This window comes from Epinephelus fuscoguttatus, linkage group LG8 (genome assembly GCF_011397635.1).
Source record: "Epinephelus fuscoguttatus linkage group LG8, E.fuscoguttatus.final_Chr_v1".
NCBI classification, from domain to species: Eukaryota; Metazoa; Chordata; class Actinopteri; order Perciformes; family Serranidae; genus Epinephelus; species Epinephelus fuscoguttatus.
Window position 1 is genome coordinate 6631428 of NC_064759.1, and position 23979 is coordinate 6655406.

Here is a 23979-nt window from a genome sequence, read left to right on the forward strand (position 1 = left end):
GCGGTGCATTGGCATGACAAATCAATACTTGAAGCTGTGTGCCCTTGAAACCAAAATAATAAATCCAAAGTCTGCCTGAAACAGAAAGTAAACTCAATATGAACTTTCCAGGGACTGGATTCGAAAAAAAAAAAACAGTTATTCAACAAGTTGTGTAATAAGCCTTTGTAGCTGCGTGGATATTTCTGCATGCCCATGTTTTACATCGTGTTGATTGATTTAACAAAGCATAAAACCAAACCAGTACCTCAGACAGAAAAAAACTTTGCATGTTACCAAGGCAGAAAACTGGGTTGGATCAGTTTTTCTTAGGTAACCTTTAGTGTTTGAACCAAAATGATTATTTAAACAAAGCTCCGGACTCATGTTTTGATAAGCAAGGAACCCAGGTGAAAGCTCAGGCAAACATCCTATAATAAACTTTAAGCATATTGTAATTGAAGTGGTCTGAGAGAATATTAGACTGCTGCACCTTTCTTTGTTCTGTTTTCAGGCTTTAGAAAATCTAGGCCACAAGAGGACACTTTGGTCAGTCACTGGTCATTTCAGAGATGTCCCTATCGGCTGTTCTACAAATGCAGATGCATGTGCACATCTCTTCAGTGAAAACTTGAATGTCAGAGAAGCCTTCAGAGATGGAGAGAAAATCTTAGTAGTTTAGCCTTCTACTAAACAGAATCACAGTGTGTCTTTCACATCACTCCCCGCCGCTAGAGACCACCTCGCCGGCAGGAGAGCGGGCAACAGGTCTAGAGAAGGAACCCCAGTCCGCTGCTGCAACAACCTGAATCCAGCCAGTGCAAACCCTAGCTCCAGGGGATCGGCCAACCCTGACTCCCCATCTGATCCGCAAACTTTCTGTTACTGCCGTTACACAGATAAGACCTGGTTCTGCCTCTGGCCACCAGCCCTGCCCCACCTGCCAGTCCACAGTGGCGGGGAGTGAGGTGGGGGGAGTGTGAGATGGCTAGCTAACTAATTCTTGTCTCATTTGTGGTCTTATAAACAGAGACAGAAAGGGTGGAGCAAGGAAGCGCTGAGTGTATAAGCTGTGTGAAAACCTGCAATGAAATAAAAATAAGTAAATCAATGTATAGGAAACGGTGGGTTACTGTATGAAGCACGTGCATATGCCTGTGGTCATGTGGTGGGAGGTTCTTAGGACAGAGAAGGGAGATCTTTAGGAGGAGGGCATATTTCAAATTCTGCCATTTTTTGTTTATTTGTTTTTTACCTTTCTCAGATGTCTGCCTACCCCAGCTTTGAGCCGCACCAACCCCATCGCCAGAATAAATGTTTGCATTATGTGTCTCTGGAAACAAAGCACAAAAATTTGTACATTTCATAAGTAGTGGAGATGTTGAAACTTTACCTTTTTAATTATTCAATTTTATGTTGTGACGGTGTGCTTAATGTGTGGTTGGGTTTAGACACAGAAACCACCTGGAACCTGTATCACGAAGCGAGATCAACCTTTCCTGGGTTACCCAGACCTATCCTGGGTTGACTAACCCTAACAATGGCAATCAGGATAATCGGTATCACGACGCTGGATATCAACTCTGTAACTCAACCCAGCGTTGCTTTATCAAGAGCCGTGAACGCGCACGCAGCGGACCAATCACAATCATGAGAGAAGTGCAGCGTCACTGAGCGTCACTGATCGTCCTGACAGAGCGCCGTATGTGAGGGGAAAAGGTATTTCTCGTGAGGATCAGAGATTAATTCTACTAAAATATGAGGAGGAGAAAAACAACATTACAGAAAAGGCCAACACTGTGGCAGCTGCAGGAGGAGGAAACATGCGTGGCAACGCATAACGGGATGAATAATGTTTAGTTTTAGTTTAGATTAGTTTATTTGCACATACTGTTAAAACAGACAGTATAACATTTACAAGATTAAAAAAAAGAAAAGTGCCAGAGAGGTTAGAAGCCACTAAAAGCTTATCAAAGAAATTCCCCTGTCAAAACATCAATGAAATCACATAATAGAGAAGAAAAAAAACGGGTCAGGAAAGAAGAAATAGAGGAGGAGAGAGGGAAAAATCAAACCAAAACAAGGTAGCAAATAAAATTATGTGTAGGTTAAATTACTCATCACTGGTTCAAGTAGCTACAGGACCTGTACCTGTACATCTGACACTGATCACACCCTTGAATCCCATGAAATCAATGCTGCTCAGATGAATTGCGTGTATTACAATTATCGTCTAACATCATTGCATCTGATAAATTGGTCTTCTTTGTCATAATGTTATATATGCTACAATAAAGCTTAAAGCTGACGCCACAATTAAATCATATCAACACCAAACTGATAGTCTGAATAAAATCATCCTGATATTGAGCTGTGTTAGAAATTAACAGCTGCGCAAAAATATACCTAGTCTCCCTCTTTAAAAAACAAAAAGGAAAATCCCTCAAACACCATGAAGTGTAGACATGATAGGCTACTTTCCACATTTCCAGCAGCAAAGCTGTCAATTAGGCCCATTATCTTTAACAGGGATCATTTCCTCCAACAAAACAAAATGTTGGCACTAATTAATGGTGCTATTAACTGTCCGCAAATGATCAGTTTCTTTCTTATGAAGGGGTGGGATGAAAGTTCGACTTCTTTCCACTCCTTTTTGAACAATCTTTTCATTGTCTGTTGTTGTTGCTTTCTTTTCTTTTTTAATGTTCAAAATAAACTTTCAAATCATAATCAATCAAATTAATTAAACTTCCCGTCATGACTGGGCTGCATTTCTGTCAGCGGAGTCATTTTTTTCCGAACAGCTGATTGGCCAGTGGGTGGTGCTTTTTATAGGATCAGATTCAACCCTGAACTTACCCTGCTCTGGAGCAGGATAGCCGTCCAGAGTAAGTTACCATGGTGATCTACCCCGATAAGAACTGAACCGGCTTCGTGAGACCGAAAACCCAGGGTTAACCCTGAAGTTACCTCGCTAAGACATTAATCCTGCTTCGTGATACAGGCCCCTGGTTAGGGTTAGGAAAACATCATGATCATCATCAAAACATATCGTTGAAAAGCACCCAAGTTTGTTGTTTGTTGGTCTCGAGCAGTGTTCTGCTGCTGTCTGCTACGTAGCAGCCATGTCCCCCAGGTGGCACGCCATTCACTATCCCTTCTTCCTCCTGATGAGAAACTCAGCTTGTATACATGTAATCTGGTCACTGGGCTGGCAGCACTCATTGATGTTCCGTGTGTGACCTTATTTTTAGAATTACAGCTGTGATGTGTCTGCTAAATAACATTCAGGGAAACCTGAATGAAGCGTGTGCTCCCGCCGTTGCCCTCATTGTCTGACGATGCAGAGGAATGACGCTCACAGTATCACATATCTGCTCGGTTTATTTGGTCGGAATTCTTTTATTTTTGAACTGCAGAATCATTTTTATGTCCCAAAGAGAAAAAAAAAAAAAGAAACTTTCCACTTACTTTCATTTCCTCTTCTTCCAGCCTGTTGGCGTTGTTATTATGGAACATTGTGGGGTCGCAGATAATTGTCTGGTGCTGAGCGCCCGCAGCGCTCACTCAGGATATAAGCTTTTCCCCTTGTTACCAAAGTGAAGCGGCTCTCCCTGACCACAGGACAGGGCCGGCACGGTCCTCACTCGTCACTCTGGTCAGCCGAGGTCGTTTCGGTCAACTTGGCTTTGACCTCCGGCTTTTTCTAGAGCAAGGTTCAGCCGAGATCTTCCAGTGTGTGGGATGGATGTTGCCTATAATGAAGCACTGGGGAATGCGACAGATGTAGGATGTGGGTAGAAAGTATTTTTCAGCAGTTTAATGAGTGTCAAATTGTCATGTAACACTGCTTGAGGAGTCTTATTTTATTGTGCTCATATCTTGGAGCAGTTTTACAGTCTTGCTGGATTTTGTCTCAAAACAGCGAGAAGGCTGCATCCCTAATCCTATTGTGTCACAACATATGAGCTATAAATCTTAATATTGCATAATGAGGGAAAGATTACAATAGAAAGCTGCAAAAGTGGCATCTTCTGCTGGGAAATATGAGCCCTTATTAGCCCCAGTGTAGAATATCATTTTCAGTTTGACCAGTTTTATGGCCCTTTTTTTTCATAGTTTCCCTCTCATGACTTCCACATGAAAGGACAGCTCAAAGATAATTAAGTGGAAAATACTTTGAAAGGCCGTCAGCCTGTGCTGATGCCATCTTTACTGAGGAGACATTACCACTCGGCTTCGCTCTTGCCAGACGCTGTGATCTTGGAGATAACAACAGATTGAAAGGAAAGTCAGCTGCCCCTGTCTGCAGGCGTTTTGGATGAAATTCAGGGTTCTGTATTGACATAAATACGAGCAAAAGGCTTGTGACTAGACCATACTTGTGGCCTTTGCTTGGCGATAGGTCTGAATCTGCGTAGATAAATACCAGTTGTGGTTCAAGCTGAGGTAAATGGGGAATCTCAAACATTTGAACGACCTTTGTGCACACACCGAATCAAATAAAGTGCTTGTGATAAACTCGTGATATCAATACTTGCCTAAACTCTTATCATCGGTCACTGTCATAGAATCAATACACTGCAGCTTTACTGAGTCCTACTTTCATCATTTTCTGTTGTTACATTTTTTCACTGTTTTCTAAGAGGAGAAGATTGAAGCTTTCAGTTGTTGACAGATTGTAAGAAAGTATATCTCCACTAACCCCTGAAATAACACGACCCTTGCTCCGCATTTAACCACCATATAACCACTATTTCTAAACACATCGGGTTAATAACCTGGTGACTGACAAGAATAGAAAACAAATTCCAATTTCACCCACATTTAGTCATCTGCGCTCCCCTCAGACAGACTATATATGTTCAAACTCTCCTATTCTGGAACCAGATGGTTTTGGGTGAGCAGGAGGCCGACTCGGTTCGGATGCGGCCATGTTGTTGACAGCCCTGTTGATTCTGTTTATTCTAACCTCATATCGCAAGCGCCACTAATAGCAGCTCAGCTCTCGGGCGGCATCTATATCCAGGCATGCCAGCCAGGCTGAGGCCATTAATCAGCCAGTCAGCTGTCCGTACTCTGATTATATGTGAGGTAATGGAGTTACGCTGCAGTCGTCTCACCACACTGGCTGTTGCTGCTCTGTGTTACACTTATAGCTCAGGAACATCAGAGCATCACTTAAAGGTCCCGTGAAATGTTATCGTTACTTCTTTAATGTGATCTATTTCCTGTTGAAACTAGATTGATCCGTAAGAGACACTTGGCAGATTTTCAACCTGGGCTGTGTCACTGCGATGTGGGGAATGTGTGCAGATGAAAGGTATTAAGTAGCCCCCCTGTGTCGTCAGTTCAGGGAGCTCCCCGTCTGTTCGCCAGCTAAAAGCCACAAGATGATGCAAAATAATGCATTTTCCGTCATGCGAAATGACGTGTCTGGCGTCATCTGCCAGATTTTGTACACAGCAGTGGCGGGGAGTTCCAGGTGCCTTTACAGAGCTCACACAACAAAAACTACAACAAAACCTGCTGGGCAAAATTAATATTTCTGAGTCACGAGTGTCATGAGAGACATGTCCTCTAATATCTTCAGAATATCAGCTCTTTATGTGACATAATAATGAGGTTAAAGTTGACAGCATACAGACTTGTTGGTCCATGTGAACACAGCCTCCCCCTTTCACTCCTTCAACCACCTTCTTGAAAAAGTTGCCGTTGAGATATTTGCACATATCCATAAACCTGTTGATACCCAGGTCTTTCATGATATTTACCAGTGGGTGTGTTTCTACTGCCAACCAGAAATGTGTGCTTTTCCTTTGGGCATGCAGCTCTACCCCAGCCTTGCAAATTGTTGGTGAGTTGGTTTGTGTACAATGTCTCCATGACAACGCACAGAGATAATCGTAAACAGATGAGGCCGTGTGTCGCAAACTGCAGTAAAAACCCCAGTTGAGACACATATTCCGAATTGGCTGTATACGTGCCCAAACAATGCTGTTAAAACCCGACTAATATGAATCCTCTTTTTGTGAAAAAATTGCTCACCCCCCTCAAATACGTCCTGGCTGTGTGATTTAATGTCATTTCTTAAAGTGGAAAAGAAATTTTACAAACACTGGCAGCCTCTCATATCCCAATTCGAAACAATGCAGTCTATGAAGTATGACCGCAGAAAGATAACTGTTGATTGTTCCAGGGTGTATTTATATATACACACAGAGACATATTGGTGCATTAATTGTGTAGACACAGCTATGTGTGAAGATGTGACAGTGTGGATACATACATGTTGGATTAGGCAGTTCCTCCAGAAAATGTGATCGCAATGATTAACGCAAATTCAACGAAAGCAATTTTTCAAAAGTCCCACGATTTTTGCATGTTTTTCTGCATTTTCCGGCTGACCGGAAGTCGTTGCGCATGCGTCGTCAAATGCGCTAATGGCATTGTAGTATGGAGAAACGCTCTGTATTGACATAAAAATTTTCACTGTTGAAATGCATACAATATGTGTTGAATGTATTAAAATGTTATGTTTACAGAAGATGTAGCTTACATGTTGTTTTACAGTCACATTGTCTGGTTTGAGAGCTCCAATATTCACTCAGGATTTTTTGCAACATTACTGGAGTCCATGTTTTGAAACTAATTAAATAAAACTAAAGAAGAGAACTATAAAAAACATTTGCAGCTATTTTTGTAACATTCAGTATGATTATTATAGCAAGTGATTACATGACTTATTTTTTTGGAGGTAGTAGTTTGAAAAAATCACACTTTTTTCTCCTTTTGTCAGTAGCCACATTTTTTGTCATTTGCTGCAATTTCCCACAAAAAAATCACATAAAAATGCCAGATTTTTTAATCGCAGTTTTTGACAAAATTGGCCGCAAATTCAAGGTATTTTTGCCACTAGATCCTGGAGGGACTGACTAGGGAAATGTGAGGTTGACATCTTGATCTTGAGTATTACCAGCTGACCTTTATTTTTATTTCATTTTATTGATAGTATTTATTCATTTTTCCATTTGTTTATATATTTATTTTGAATTAGTTGCACACCTACTTTTAGTTTATGTAATTTTTTTTTTTTTTTTTTTTAAATCTATCTTATTTATCATTACTTTGCTCTTATGAGCTCAGAGGGGATTGCTGGGGGCTGGAGGGTTAATATTTCTGTTAAAGAAAAATGAAACAGTGTTACTGTATCATTATATATGCAAATTGATGAATACATTTTTTTTTTAAATACAACTAACATCAGCATATCCCACATGTCTCTAGTGGAAAATACTTAATTCAGAAAAAGGTCTAACTACAAAAAATCCAAAAGGGATATGCTGTTTACATGACCAGTGTCAAATTCAGAATATTGTCATTATAATGGTGGAGTTTTAGTGTGCATGTAAACGTACCCATTGTTGGGTTTGATTGGTGACCAAATGGTTTTCCAGCCATGGTCAGTTTTGAACTAGTGATTTTTAGTGTGCACTTTACAAGTTACTATTTCTTTCACTATTATGTCACCAGAAAAGTCAGATTACCTTTTTTTGTGTGTTTTAAACAATAGAAAGGCGCCTAAAAGTATGTTTAAAAAAAAAAAAAAAAAAAAGTGTATAAAAACTGTAAAAATGTATTCTTCCAAAAATTGGATTATCAAACAGTTGCAACCACCCTCAGCTCCTTTAAGTTGAGTTCAGACTAAAGATTTGTGACAAGACAAAACCGTTTTAGAATGTTGCAAAGACAACTTGCAGCAGTGTGAACTGGCCGTCTGAGCTCGACTCAAGCCGGCTGGTGGTGTCGCCTGCAACTCTGCTGGTCCAATCACTGGCGGCAGGTCTTCAAATGTAAAGCACGTCATTTGTTTCTCCGGTGTCTCCACCGATCCCTCTGTGTGCCGGTGTCGGGCGATGGGTTGCTGGGTGCTTATGCCCCGCCCACACACACATATATTCTCACTGACTAATTTACTCTGGTTATTTATGTTAAAGTGGTGTGTGTATTATGAATACAGTCCATCTGATGCTTGTTTTATGTTTTCGCTGTTTCATCATTACAAATGCAGCTGTAGCCAGTATCTCACTATCACTATCCTCATTCATATTGTTATTAAGAAGCTACATATTATATTCAGCTGTAAAATAAACCTGAAAAGCTGGAAATCAGAACAGACGTACAGAGAGTTGTTGCATAGAGATGATACACCACCTCATCTAGTTGCATTGGTGTGAACCAGCAGGTTTAGAACGTTGCAGAACGGCACATTGCAAGAAGTTGTGTTTTTCAACTTGTCTTGTTGTGAATCCTTGGTCTGAACTGAACATTTTTTTTTTTTTGGCTTTGCGAGCACCTTATTGCATCCTCTGTCTCTGTTTGCTGCTGCGTCCACACCCCTCCCACTCCTTCGGCCTTGCAGACAGCAGCAGTTGTCAAGACAAACAGATGTGCTCAGCACTCCTCCGCTGTCCTCCGTCCCCGAGGAGACACAGCCGATGTGGATGTTATTGTTTAAAGAGGAGCTCCTCCTGACTGTGTGGCAGGGCGGGAGGTGGTGGTGGTGGTGGAGATGGTGGTGGCGGGGGGGGTTAACCTGCCCCCGGGTGGCCGGGGCTCCATAAATCTTCACCGTGACGGCGAGTTCCTGGCCCGGTGCAGGTTGGAGGGCCAACAAAAGAATCCGGGGCCCCCACTTGGTTTGCTGGTTCTGTCGGCGGGGTTTGGTCAGGATGTGGGGGTCTCGTTCACAGCAGCAGAAGGGACCAAGTGAAAGTCCTCATGGGAGGCAGAGATAACATCAACAGTGATCTATAGGTCACTGAGCTCTCACTCTGTGTCTGCTGTGTGCGATGAAAGAGAGAGAACGTCCACTGAGAGAGACAGAGAGGGACTGCTCTGATTGAACGTAGACATCAGAAGGTTAATGTCCACAGGGCCTGTGTGTACAGCATTTAAACAAAGTGTAGAAAAAGGAGAGTGTGTTAGGATCATTGAGAGGGTCGCTGGGCTCAGCAGAGGCCACGGTCCGGCTGTCTGCTGCCCTCGTGTGCTCCCCACGCTGCAAGGACAGACTTCCCTCCATCAACTGCTGACAGATGGTTACCGCTGAGGACAAACCTCCACTGATTGGAGGGATGAAGTGTGAATATGAAGGATGGATATGAGTGGTGATTCATCACATCTGGATTACTTTATGTTCCAGAGAACTGTTTTTTTTCACAACCTCTGTCTCTGTCGTCATGATAAATTTGTATCAGGCAATGGTAGCTGTCGGCATCTAAAGATGTGACATAACAGTGGTAGAAAGAAAGTTCATCAGGGCAAGAAAATATCAGAAAGGTCCAGTTGTCACCACTTTTCTGCACATTTGATAGGTTGGGGGAAAAATCGACACAGCATAGTATTGCAGTATTTTTGAGCGGCAATATGGTATCGTCACCTAGTGCCAATTATCGATTTTTTTATTATATAAATTAGGGGTGGGTGATATGGCCCTAAAATAATATCACTATATTTCAAGCCATTTTCACAATAACAATATTTTTGACAATATAACAAATTAGTAAAAAATAAATAAATAAATAAATAAATAATAAAAATAAACTTAACAAAAATGATCTCTCATTTCTTTAGTTTGTGAACAACAACAGTAACTCAATATTAATATTTCAGCAAAATAAAATCTACAACTAATTACATATTTAAACAGCTCCCAAATACAAAAAATGTCCCCTGGGATCTATATATATATGTATAAATTACCAGGTGATTTCCTTCTTTTAGTAAAATCCTAAATGATTGAGTTGGTTTTTTTTTTCCCACCTGGACCTTTATGCTCTGTCAATCAATCAGGCATTTTAAGTCCAAAAAACGCCTTCAAAATCCTGAAGGGACTGCTTTGTGTTTGCAACAGAGTGGTAACAGAGGGAGCAAAGAATAAAACAGTTTATGTCTGAGTGTGAAATATAGAATAGAAAAGCCATTTTACGTCACCCTTCACTTTCTATACATAGTTTTACACCCTGTTAGTGTGAGCTGTAAGTGGGCCTGACCAGGGTTAGTGTGTTTAGTTTAGTGTGTGTGACTGAGCTGTGTGGACAGCATGAAGTATGGCAGCGGCAGAGGGGAGTTGGCTGACTGTCCCACCGAGTACGGCACTCGCTGTTTGGGTTGGCACTCCATCCAAGAGTCCACGGATCCAAACACTGGAGGGCTGTTCACAGGCCATTACTGCTGTGATTGACAGGTCGGCCCACCACTCAGAGGGCTGCACATGAAGGACACCGTTTGTTGGTGCCAGGAGTTTGTCGCTGAGGGTGATGATTTGGCAGCTGATTGATTGAACTGTAAAAGCATTTCACAAGGTTTTGGTGGTTAAAGAGGGTGGATTTGGACCTCCGTCTCTGCTGATTATTTTTCTTTTTGACTATTCATGCTTTCTTTTTATGGCAGCATTATCAAGGTACAGATTGATCATTATCGGCACTTACTGCAGGCCTGCACTGCAGCTAAATTTATGGAGCTCAATAGGACTTTGCTTTCTTGCGTTTATACAACTCTGGTTGTGTAAGCACTGCTCCTGACAGGGCTGAGGTGGACATAAACAGACTCTGTTAAAGTCTAACTCAGTCATGTAACATGAATGATGATGACTTATAGGCCTTCATTATGTGTCATGATATAATTCAGTTACATCACCCTGCTGCCAGACTTCTTCACACTGCAAGGTGAATCCCAATGGCGGATATCGGTATAATAAAGCTTATTTTAGTTGCCAAAATATGGTTGGATGGTTTGATATACCATCTAAACAATGATACATGACAACATACAATGGGCTGTTAGTGTGTATTACCATGTCTTTACTACAGCCAATAATTATAGGAAATTGTCATCCAAATTAAACCCCTAACTTACCCCAATAGTGGAATGTGCCCATGCAGATATTTTCGATTAATTTGTCCAGATTTAGAGATATAAATATCTCCACCCAAAACCAATTAAAGTGAATTGAAAAATGATTTTTAAAAAGGTCAAGTGCAACATTTCCAGAAAGTGTCCCCTTTACTCTGGATACCCTTTGTCTGGAAAGAGATGATGCTGTAAATTTTTAATGCTATGAGCAATCCTGAGTCACCACATTTTCCGATTGTTCAGTGGTTCACATAGATGTGCTGTTTTACCCATTTACGGCTGTTTTTACCCAGTTAGAGGTATAGCATACAAAGCTAGCTAGCTAGCTACATCCATAAAATAGTGACAGTAATTGTAACAAGTGTGAATGAAATTGACGCAGCTTTACGAGTGTAGTAGGTCGACGATTGTGATTTTAACACCACACGACTGGCTGACAACAGGGGGTGGCACACTACAAGATCTGAAAGTCACTGAAAGTGACAGAGCAACGTTCTGAGCAAGTTATTAGGCTAATAACTTACATAAACATTGCATGCAATAGTCCACCTTCCACTCTCTCTTCCCCACCATGTCACTTTCTCTGTGTATCTTTCGAATGCACACTCACACACCTTGGAAAAGCTGCAGTGCTCAGTCCTTATCTATGTTTTCAACCAATGTCTTCCGGGTTCTTTCGCTGTAGCTCACCAACAAAGTTCCGTAAAGGTCCAGGTAGCACTGATTTGCAAGCGCAAACGGCAATTTGCCTCTAATGTTGTTTTTGTCTGAGAACTCTAAAAACTGTCTGCAAGTGGAAAGTCAGGGCTAAAGTCGTTTAGTGTGAACCAGGTATTACAGATAGAACAGCTCTCTTTTTTGTATTTTTTTGTGGGATTTTAGGTATATGTTTATAAATATTTTTATTCTTGCACCTTTATTGATATTTTGTAATTGCCCTCTTTCGTACTTTGTCCTTCACCTACTGCACAACAATTTACTTCAAAATAAATTAAGTTTTGTCTTATCTTATCTTATCTTATCTTATCTTATCTTATCTTATCTTGTCTCATCTTGTCTCGTCTCTTCTCGTCTTGTCTTATCTTACATTGTCATATTGTTTTTATAATTGTAAATTTTTTTTTTTTACTAATCCTACGTCCACTCGGCAGCTTCTGTTTTTATTGAAAAAGACCCCGGCAGGACAGACAGGTCACTAGCGACTAATCAGATCAGGCAAAACAAAATACGCCTCCTACTCCTACAAAAAGTCAACTAAAGTCAACACAGTATCATCAAAACCTTGACGAATAAAATCAAAACTATCTGTATGGCTAATTAAACCACTAGATTTAAGTGAGAAGACGTTTATAATCCATGGTGAGGTCTATTTAACCAACCAGAGATTGCTTAACTGTTAGCTGGTAGTAACTATAGCAAGTACTGTTGCTATGAAAACCTGTGGGTAGATATTCCATGCTTGCTGATATAAAAAGGAACTCCCTTTGACTTTAATAAACACACAACAGCCAGTATTTTCTGTGCCCATGAAATAAGCAACAGTTCCTCCAACACAAAAGATGAAACCGGTTGTACAGTTCATCCAGATTTGCTTGTGAGTGCTGTTAGAATTGAGCTTTACAAAAATGATTTACATGTCTGTTTTCTGATCTGCAGCACTATGGTTAAGATTTGGTAAAGCTTAAGCAAAAACCATTGACTGTTGGGAGGAAATTGGATGTGAGCAGTAATCTCTTGTGCCAGAGCTGAATGCTTCGACCTCCTTCTGCTAAAACAGATTTGCGCCTCGCGTTGTTCCAGAGAGATGACCTTCATGATTCACACAGCCACTAGAGGTCCTTATTCTGTAAATATAAACATGATATTTTAGGAATTTGAATAACGACTAATGCTGTCATTTTTATTGTGAGAAGAGTCTCATATAAAGTGTCATAACTGTCCGTCACCTGGTTAGCGTGCACTCATGCCTGTTATTCCTCAGAAAGCGTGAGTGGAGGCTCGCTGGAGGCCAGATGGAAGTGCTGTCCTCAGCGTTTCTCTGCTCTTGCTGGGAACGTGGGCTCTGTGGCATTGGTTCTCACCATTAACGGGGCTTCCCTCCTGAATAGACCTTGCCAAACTATGCAGTGTCCCGCCGAGTCCAGAGATGAGGACATGGGCTTGCAGTGAAGCCTAGCAGTTCCTACTTCCTATCAATGACAAGAAGCATCAATCTTAGCCGCCCTTAGTCCTGGACCCTGCCAAGCATGATTCCAGTGAGAAGAAAAAAAGCAAAAGACTCAGGCTGCTGGAATTAAACAAAGGCTGGATTATCCTCTCAATATGTCTCTTAGCAGGACAGTCCATCTCTGAATCCCCCATGGTTCAGAGCGGAAGAAACGTCATAACTTTAGTGCTGGACTGCTGTGGATGCAGTCAGTCTTCTGTGCTTTTTAGCCCTCTCCTCTCATGCCTCGTCTGCAGACTTTCTGTCAGTTGCGTTGAGAGGGCAAATAAAGTTTGAAAGAAAGTCCAACCCTGTTGCCTCCATTTCGACCCAATCCAAAACACATTTATTCTCTCACACCTGCTGAAATTCAGCAATAACCCTGTTAAATGAGCGAGGTGTGGAGTATTCCTCGGGAGCGGTAGTTTTCTCTCGGAGCTCCTCATGGTTTCCCCAAACGCTTGAGGAAATCCACCTCAGTTTCACTGATTAGAAACGTGTCGGGACAGATTTTGGTGCTCCTCTGCTCACACTGACACCTTCAGTTCTCAGCAGTGTGTTTGTTCAGGTGCAGCGGACCACTGGCCTGTTGGGGTTTTTGACTGCCTGCCTCGATAGCATTCACAAGTTTATTAAACAGCGAGAGAGGAGGAGGTGGAGATGTGGCTTTTGAATGATTTTCTCAAAATAGAAAAGAGTAGTCTCACAGTGGGCAAAGCTGTTAGTGTGTGTGTGTGTGTGCATAGCTAGATGAGTGTGTGCTTGGACACTGTTACTATGTTAAGACAGCCCAACTTCACTTTCCAATGTAATCTCATTCCTACTCCTCATGTTACGCATGGGCAGCCTTATGCATTGTATTTTAACACAAACGGGGTCAGCAGTTAGGCTTAGGCAACAAAACTACTTGGCTAGGGCTAGGAAATAATTGTTGCTTTGTTAGTCAGGTGAGTCGACTCACTAACGACTGATGTGACAGAGTAACTCATCATTGACTTTTAGTTTCAAACTGTACGCGAACATCAGAATCCTGGGTCAATGTACAGTACTTGTTGGACCCATGCATCCACTCTCTCTAAGCAGACTTTCTTGCTCTTTATACTTGGTCCATTGCTCTGACCTTCTAATAATGACACAGATGGGTTAAAATTGGAGTTAGCTGAAAACCCAGTGCATCTCATACAGACCCTAAAGGGACCATTGTGCAACCGTATCTGACGCAGATCTGTATCACTAATATATCTTGTTTCTTTTATCTGAGAAGTGTAAAAACAACATTCTGCCATTTTACATGTTGTTATTGGCTGGACAGGTTGGTTGGGAGCAGTTGCGAGGCCATCAGCGGAAACTCCAGGAAGTTAGTGAACCAGGCCAAGACAAGTGCGGAACACAACCCCTCATTCAAACAGCAGATTGTTCACTCCTGGGTTTTTAATAAACTAACAAGAGATAGCATGATTTTGTAACCTTTGTTAACAGAGCCAGGCTAGCGTTTTACCCTTGTTTTCAGTGTTTTTGCAAAGCTCAGCTAACCGGTTGATGGCTGTCATATTTACCATGCTGCCATCAAAGTCAAAGTGGTAGAGTTTGGGTTCTATGAGGTACTTAGCTATTGTCAGCGTATTCGACGAGCCCCTAGTTTGAAGAAGCGGGCTGGAGTCTAACACAGGGGTCAGCAACAAAACTTAATTTAGCCACATAAAAAAATTGTACTTAAAAAAAAAAAAGTGTACTTTCCCAGCAAGCATTTTTTGGTTTAAAAAATGTCTAATGGGAAGACCTGACGTCTAGGCTAAATCACGGCTGAATTTGGGCTGTCAGTGAAAATTTGGTAGACGTCTAACCATAGCCAAAGTGTAGACGTCATCAATTATACGGCTATGTAGAGACCATGTCCAAAAAATGGAGATAAACATATTTTAATTACTGTTGACTCTCCATACTGTAGCGTAGAAACCTAAGAAATTGTTGGGCGCCAGACAGGCGGACACAAAAATCCTCACCTGTCAAATTTATTTAAAGTGAAGTAAAAGTAAAATAACCCGACTGCTTACTTCTACACTACAAAAGAACAGAAAACACCACAAATCAAGTTGATTAATTAAAGGTCGTTATATTCATTCCTAATTCTAATTAGATCAAGCAGAATCAAATAACTCAAATTTCTTAATTCATCAATGTCACGGCAGTAAACAGAAATCCAATTCAACTCAATAGTCAACCACAGGAAATCAAAAAAATTCAAATACAAATAATATTCATTCAGCTCATCAACAAATAAAAGGAAATTATGTGTGTGTAGGTGTGTGCGTGTGTGTGTGGGTGAGAGAGAGAGGTTTACAGTTCAGTTAATTTAGTTCAGATAGGTGAGAGTGTTGAGGGGAGTATGAGTAGTATGAAGGTAATCCAGTTCAGTTCAGTTTGGATGGGTGTGAGTGTGAGTGAGTGGGGAAGTATGAATGTAATTCAGTCCAGTTCAGTTCAGTTCGGATGTGTGAATGTAATTCAGTTCAAACCAGTTCAGGTGGAAGAGTGTGTGTGGAGTGTGAGTGTGAGTGAGGGGGGGAGGCAAGGACCCAGGTCTGCTTGAAGCTCGAGTTTGGAGAAGCCAGGAGATTGTGGGGAAAAAAGGAACTTATCTGCTGGTAGTGAGTCATCCACCTCAGCTCAGCCACCGAATCCAAGCAGGAAAGGCATAGCAGATCCAGTCTGTTTCCACCCGCTCCAGAGATCAGCTTTTCTTTGAGGTTGTTGTTTCCTCACCGTTCATTTCCAGCCAGTGCTTGTAACACTTTGTCCCTAGGGTAAATTCACTGTTGTCTTTTCATTTTAATCCAGTGCTGGGTTCACCCATTTACTTATTTCCTCTTTTGTTTCCCATTCTCACTTCTCCTTTCCATCCTCCTTCAAGTCTCCTTTGTTTGATTTTCCCGCTCTCTGTTCAGCTCACAGGTGTCCCTTAATTTATCACCTTCCCCTCCTCCTTCCTCTCCTGCTCAGGTGGACAAGGCTGTGATCTCACTTCCTTTTCCCTTCCTGCTACAATACGTTATTGAATATCATACCACACGCCATTTGCAATGGCGAAAATTACATTTAATCAATTTCAAAATTAAATTGGCTAGATTTGGGTTACATGTAGCTAGACTAAATCTGAGCTAAATATGGCCAATACGTTTAAATCACGACTATTGCTTGCTGGGTTATTTCGAGTATTTTCACTGCCTTGCTTTGCTGTCAGACAGTGATTTCCAAAGGGAAAATGAAGCCATAAAATTAAGCCATTATGTCGCTCTCTTCGAAGCCAGACTCCATTTAGAAAAATAGTGATTTAACATTGCTGAACACAGGAGCTACAAATCCACAGCTGCCTCCATCAGATAGTTTGTGTTATCATTTGACTTGTGTGGCTTTTAAAAGGGTTAGTTCAGATTCACCAAAGTCACATAATAACATAAACTAACTTACTGATCAAGGCAGCAGTAGACTTGTAGCTCCTGTATTCAATGAGCTAAAATTACTGTTTTTGTCAATGGAGTTTGGTGGCTTTGATGGGAGTGTAGATCGGGAACTAAAGCCGTTAACAGCCTCCCTTCAAAACAGATGCAGAGGTAAAGTGTTGAAAATACTCTCAATATAGCATACACTTAAACTGTTATTGATTTATTTATTCTTTTTAGATTGGACTGTTTTTAGGTGTTAAATTATGTTTTATTGTTGCCCCATCCACAGCAGAACATTACATAGCTTCCGTGTTAGACTCCTGTCTGCTTCTCCAAACTGGGGGCATGCCGACTGATATCTAATGTATGTAATATACCGACTATGCACAGGTACCCCATGTAACCAAAAAATCAGAACCGTTGATTTATCTCTTTGCCAGCAAATGAATTTTTCAAAAATGTCAGACTGTTCCTTTTAATAAAAGACACTTACGTCTTAAATTAAACTAAAAAATGCATCGTCATCAAGCTAAATATAAGATTGTGTGTACTGTAAGTGTGGGGACACACACAGTCATGCTACGTGTAATAATAGAAGTCTAATTGCTTCATAATTGATCCCTTAATCACAAATCCCATCACACATCAAAGCTGCTTCATAAAACTTAAACCACATTTAATAACTTGAGGCTTCTTTTATTATAACACATACATCACTATACATGGTCTATATAGGGCTTTGTGGTTCTGCAATATTTGAAGGTTACTGTTCTCTCTTGTGCGGCTGCAGAGGCCAGCGTGGACGGGAGGTGCCAAAAAGCACAGACCAGACCGGGGTGGTCCGGAAACGGCCCGCAGATCCAGTGAAACTTAACAAGCATGTTCCCTTTGGATGTTAAAATGAAGTGTAACACAGATATTAATGTAGCAAGTATCACAACACAGCAGAGGAATGTAAACTGGAGCACTGGGACATCAGGCTGGACGCTAACCAGCTGCAGCAGAATACCCCCGCCGTCATAATAGCTTGAATCCCCCCCCTCTAATGGCCAGCTACGCTCAAGCCTCAGCTTTTCATCACGGCTGGCCGGGAGCGGGACCGAAATGACTCCTTCAGGGGATGAAAGTGTCCAGTTACTCATCTGGGAAGGTTGATTTTTGAGATAAATCACTTGCGGTGATGTAAAGGCAGCTGAATGTGTGTGAGGGTTCAAGGCCTGTACAGTATATGAATCTCTGAGCTCTGTAACACATTAATGAGCAGGTGAATGAAGTGATAAACTCACTTAACATTTGGACTTATGGCCTCCTGTTTCACACTGGATCTGTGTGTTTGTGTGTGTCATTTTCTCCAGAGGTGTCCTTCCTTTGGGCCGCTCACCAGGTTCACCACAGTTCAGAGTACTACAACCTCACCACGGCCCTCAGACAGTCCCTCACACAGCAGTTCACATCATGGGTAAGATATTATTCATTCTCTTAAAGGATAAATCTATTGATTATCTTTATTTTCAGTCCCCTTTACAGACCGTTTTATCTTTCAGTTGCTTGGAAACAACATCGATGTTCCACTAAGACTTGTGGTCCAGCCACTACTGCACTAAAACAGCACATGAAACGCTAAACTTCAGTCCTCCTCAACTGAAACTCACACTGTGGGAAATGGTGAAATTAGTTTTAGGACCTTGCTGCTCAGTGGTAGGTTGTTCCCTTCAACAAAGTACAGACTTAATGTCAGGAAAAACAGTCTACCGCTTCCCTAAAGAAACAAACCAGCATAAGACGTGGATAGCAGTGGTCAAAAGATGGAATTGGAGACCACTGAGAAACTCGAGGGTCTGTAGTGCTAATTTCATAACTGGTAAGTAAGATTGTTCAAGCTCAGGCTCGCTAGCCAATGGTCTACAGAGAGGTGTCTGTTTTGCCATTTTCAATCTCCAAAAAACACTTGCAAAACTTACCGTGAATGAAATGAGCACTTTAGACCCTGCAGGTCACTGAGGGTGTTCAATCCTTTCTTTTGACCGCTGCAATCCACTCTTTGCGCTAGTTCGTTTATTTAGAGGAGCGGTAGACTTTTATTTCTGACATCAAGTTTGTACATTGAAGGGAACAACCTACCATTAAATAGGAAAGGTCCTAAAACTAATTTTGTCATTTCCCACAGTGTATGTTTCAGTGCAGGAGGACTAAAATTCAGCGTTTCATATGCTGTTTTCATACAGTAGAGGCTGGACCAGTAGTCTTAGGGCTCATTTATTCTCCCTTTACATACAAAAATAGATAGTCCGTTTTAAATGTAAACCCCAGGTGCCGCCGTACTTTCATGTGTCCGTAATGTTGGCACAGATACAGCCAGTAAATGGCACTAGAGGGCAGAGTCACTGCTGTAAACTGTCAACTGCTGTAAAGTTGGGCATTTTAACGTGGAGTTCTGTGGGGATTGTATCACTCTTGGAGCCAGCCTCAGATGACCATTAGAGGAACAGCGTTTTATTGGCACTTTACGTTGGCTTCGTTTTCAGTCCCAGGGGTTGCTGCTAGTTGGGGACCAACGTGTAGTCCGTCATGTCTTTCGGCTGAGTCACGGCAAGAATTTACGACTCTATAACAGCCTCATCTGACACAGCGACCATCATAACAAACATATTGTGCAGTCTGAACACGGCGTTAAAGCTCCTTTGTTGTCCAGAAACTATTAAGATCCCATCAGTGAGTCACAGCATTGTGCTGGGTTGAATAGTGCTGAGTATAGACAGGGTAAGAAAGTCAGAGAGTGTTGAGAGACGGACTAATACATTGTTTTGGTTGCTGGTTAAAAATGCTTGATGTGTTCTTACGTTACGTTACGTTACGTTATGTATTATGTTGTTAAATTAGACTTTGTCAGGTGTTTACTGTATTAATTGTTCTCCTCCTCAGATCTTCTACCTGCCGTTGGCTCTGGTCGCACCACCCACAGTCTTTGCTGTTCACATTCAGTTAAACCTTCTCTACCAGTTCTGGATCCACACTGAGGTAAATCGATTTAGTACAATTTCAGTCGGATGTTTTAGTCGTACTAACACAATATATTGATTTTCTCATGTAAATGTACTGGGTGTTTTACATTTCATTAAAAGATTCTTGGACCACTGGACTGATAAAGTAAGACAACAACTACCATTATGCATCACCATACAACCGTCTTTATATGTCTTTGAGTGAAACACTGACTTTTTACCTGCAAATGCAGTGTGAGGTAAAGTTTATAGTAATGATTGAAACAATCTTTGTGTTTAGCAACCGCTTTTTAGACACCAAATATTAGAGTATTATACTGTAGCAACCTGTTGCTGTTTTTCCATCCTGGATAGTAGTGCCACAAAAAGCGATTGTTTTTTACCAAGACATTGCCATGGTGACAGTGCCCCCAAAACTGGGTATAATGTCATGATCTTTTCTTAACCATAAGCAGGTAGCTTTTGTGCCTTAACCTGACCACACATTTTGAGTTTCCCTAAAATAGCAGAAACATTTTGTAAGATTTTTTTCTAGGGATTGGGTTGTTTTCCCCGCTTCAGAGGAAACTTTTTCTGACACTAACCAAAACAACAATCAATAGCACAATTGAATGAAAATTTTAATTTAACCTGGCAGTTTTATGCAGGAGAACATGCACACTGTGTGCCATGCACAGAATATTACAAACACTAAATTTGTAATATGATCAGTCAGCATGTTGCACATGTAGTTATGTGTGCATTACTCTTCCACTGGTTGTTGCTGTGCACAGTTAAGAAGGTAATCTAACTGGAGAAAAGTCTGTAAAGTTATCTTTCTCCCTGTGCCAACACTAATCCGTCTGCTACGTCGAGCCTTTGTAGACTCAGTGTTGCAGTGAAACCTGTATTCAATAAAAAATAATGAGATTTTATGAAATATTCCAAACAGAAGCATGACCGCTCTCTCTGCCTTTAAAGTGACTGGGAGTATCACTTTTACAATCCCCACAATCTTGAGAGGGAATGAATGGATTTGGAACGCCTTCCATCTTTTAGTGCACTATTAGTGAAAACAGTCGTAATAGTCACAATTTTCTGAAGGGATGTAATTTATGCCTCCTTTATGGGCTTTTTTTTTTATGTAATTTATTGGCGCGCTATTGGCTGCGGCGCTCCAGCCCCAGAGCCGGAGTGAAGTGGTGGAGACCCTTTTCATTCAAGATAAAACTCTCACGCTCGGCTGCCAGACGCAGCCATTACATGGAAATAATGAATCACTGAGAAATTCTGCTCAGCCGTGAACATTTCTCCAGACTGAGGGGTCTGTCGTATTGATGCGAAACATCAAAATATATGAGAGTTACAGCCAAAACAGAAACATGAACTGTGTGAAATGCGCTCTGTGTGACCTCTGTAATCTATAATGACTTACTGGTGCATCTGTTTGATATCTAAGAAGAGAAAATGATTCACGCTTCATTGTTTTATGCACAAAATGCACTGGCGATGCATTCGACTGCATTATTCTGTATTTCAGACTGGATGTGCATGTGTTCATCATGTGTGTGTTAATGGGTTTAACACTATCAGCACTGTCAGCGTCTTTTTCCTCATCCTTCCTACCCTGACCGACACATGCAAATGCGCTACAGCCTGAAACATTTCCCTGAGTTAAAATGTGCTGCAGTTTCAGAAACAAATTCAAAAACACAAACAAAAATCCAGAATAAATACAACAATGGAAACATGCTGCAGAACGCCGAAACAAATACACACACAGCAAACACACTGCAAATACAGAAACAATTCAAAGTCAGAAACACACAAAACCCAAAAACAAATGCAACAGAAAAATGAGGTGTCGACACAATGGAAATTCTCCAGGCCTGTAGGGGGAGCTCTGAGTGGAGCAGCTTGATTTTCAACCTGAAAAAGAGAGACCAGACCAGAGTGTGTTTGTTGCAGCTGTTAAAGTAATTGTTTTGGCTTTCTGCAGCACATTTTTTTGATTTCCCACACGCCTTCCTTGTTGTATTTGTTTTGGATTTTCATGTGATTTTGTATTTTCAGTGTTTCTGAAGCTGCAGCATGTTTCTCATAATGGAAAAGATTTTGGGCCAGTGTGTGTGCTCTTGTACCTACTAGCCCATAAATACGACTATGATCCAGAAACCAAACAAGAATATGAATATTTAACATTGTATGAAAGTGACATCAATGGCTCTTATTTTGTCACCAATGAACTAAAGTACCCAGAATGCATCCTGCCAACAGTTTTTCATGATAATCTTTTGGTTTCATGTCCAGTCAGCAGTGTTTGGGAAGTTGTCACATATTGGGGTGTCAGTAGCTTAGTGGATAGGGCAAGCGCCCCATGTACAAAGGCTCAGTCCTTGCTCCAGCCGCCGCGAGTTCACCTCCAGCCTTCACTCCTTTGCTGCGTGTCATACCCTCCCTCTCTCTTCCCTTCACGCAAACAAATATTAAGGTGAGCACAACAAATGGAATGGCGTGCGAGTTAGTCACTCTGACTGGCACACCGGGACACTTGCTGTGTCCCGGTGTGCCAGTCAGCTACAGCAGCACCAGAGAGAGAGTTATGCATTAGAGCAGGACTGTGTGCCGGTGTTGCTCTGCAGCTGAAGGGGATGTGAATGGAAACACATCCAACATATACTAACATCACCCACATGTGCCGGTCACCAGGACACCAGAGGCCAACTCCTTATCTCCGCTGCTTTCAGGCAGCCTTCAGTCGCAAAAGCAGAACGGGATGTGTTGTAGACGTTGCAGGTATACTAGTGGAAACACACTGAGCATGATAACGCACAGTCCCAGATGTGCTTATCACTGGCACCCTTCTATAATGTAGCGTATAATGACATGACAACACACAACAACCTTCAGGGGATATTTTCTCTGTTGGCGCACTGGTAGAAGCGGAGTGGTGTGGATCAGTGTGGATGAATGGAAAATGAAATCAATAAATAGTTTATTTTAGGCGGCAAGGCATTACGTAACATTATAAATGTAATAATATTACCGAATTCTTGTTGGTAACGCGTTACATTGCTTCGTTACTGCTAAAACGGAAGGTCCAACATTTTTGTCCAGGTAAAGCTTTGGCATCCCAAAAATAATCTCCATGTAAACAATAAATATATAAGTAGTAAATAAATAGGCAGGATGCCATGCAATTTTGTAACTCATTTACTCTCCCCAGAGGATGGACTTTTTTCATCTTAAATTTGAGCATGTCCTTCATCTTGTCACCTCTACCTGGTCAAAATTAACAGTTTGTCACACAGTATAATCTTATAATCTAAAAGTCAGCTTGTGTTGAATTTGCTGAGCACATTGTATAAAGTGTTTAATTTCAAGGTATTGTATTTTATTATTTTATTTCAGCTGATCAGAGATCTTGGACCTCTAGAGTGGGTCTTCAACACCCCGAAACATCACAGAGTTCATCATGGTAAGATAAGCTTTATTTATGAAGGAAAGTCTTCACTTACTTTTATGAAGTTTTTCAGATATTGTTTTTGCCGTGCGTTAGATGGTACGTATTACAAGTGTGGGAAAAACTGAGATAATTGAATGAGAAGGGCATTTGAGATCTGAGATGTTTTTCCCCTCTTTTTTTTAAAAGAGAGAATAATTTCTATTTTCATCTGCCATAATATTTTCTCAACAGGGAGGAACCTTTACTGTATCGACACGAATTACGGAGGAATTCTGATCATATGGGACCGATTATTTGGTAAGAACAACTTAGCAGATATTCACTTTTATTCCTGATTGTCATTTTAGTGCCTACATTCAATTACTGCTAACTACAGCTGTCAGTGTGAGTTTTAGCATGTGACAATATTCTGTACATCTGTTAGTTAGTATTGGCCAGATCAATGCCAAAAGTGCCAGTACTACAATACTTGCAGGCTTTTGCTACACAGTGTATTCTGCACATATTTTTCTTTATTCTTCACAAAATACAAATCCTTTCTCTTTTTCATTTAACTGATAAATTACCATTTACAACTAAATGACAGTATTTTCACCACCTGCTGTCAAAAAGAAATCTGTTGTGTTTAGGAGGAATGTGTCAGAGTGGAAGTACTCAACATTTTCAAAAGTAAAAGCAGACTGTGCTGATATGTACTACGATTTATGGCACCAAAGTTATGAGTCATATTTGCTTTTATTTGTATGCATTCACACGAGCAGTAACTGCAGCAGGAGGCATTGTATTTTCAGGTCTTACAAAAATGTGACCTTGTGAACATGATATCTCAAGAATGCCTTGAGATATTTTTTGTCAAATTTGGCACAATCGGTCACTTGAACCCAGCCATGAACTGATTCCATTTTGGTGGTCTTAGTTCAAAGTTCAAAGGTCAAAGTCACTGTGACCTCATCTGTCTCACTCTCATGAATGCAATATCAAAAGACC

General features: G+C 41.1%; 1 protein-coding gene across 1 annotated transcript in view; it reads left to right on the forward strand.

Moving 5' to 3' along the window:
• agmo (alkylglycerol monooxygenase) overlaps window positions 1–23979 on the forward strand; it is a 78298-nt gene that overhangs the window by 14462 nt on the left and 39857 nt on the right. Inside the window, exons 4-7 of the mRNA XM_049583339.1 lie at window positions 17901–18004; window positions 19468–19563; window positions 22938–23004; window positions 23224–23289. Of these exons, the coding sequence (XP_049439296.1) occupies window positions 17901–18004; window positions 19468–19563; window positions 22938–23004; window positions 23224–23289 (333 nt within the window). The remainder of the gene's footprint in view (window positions 1–17900; window positions 18005–19467; window positions 19564–22937; window positions 23005–23223; window positions 23290–23979) is intronic.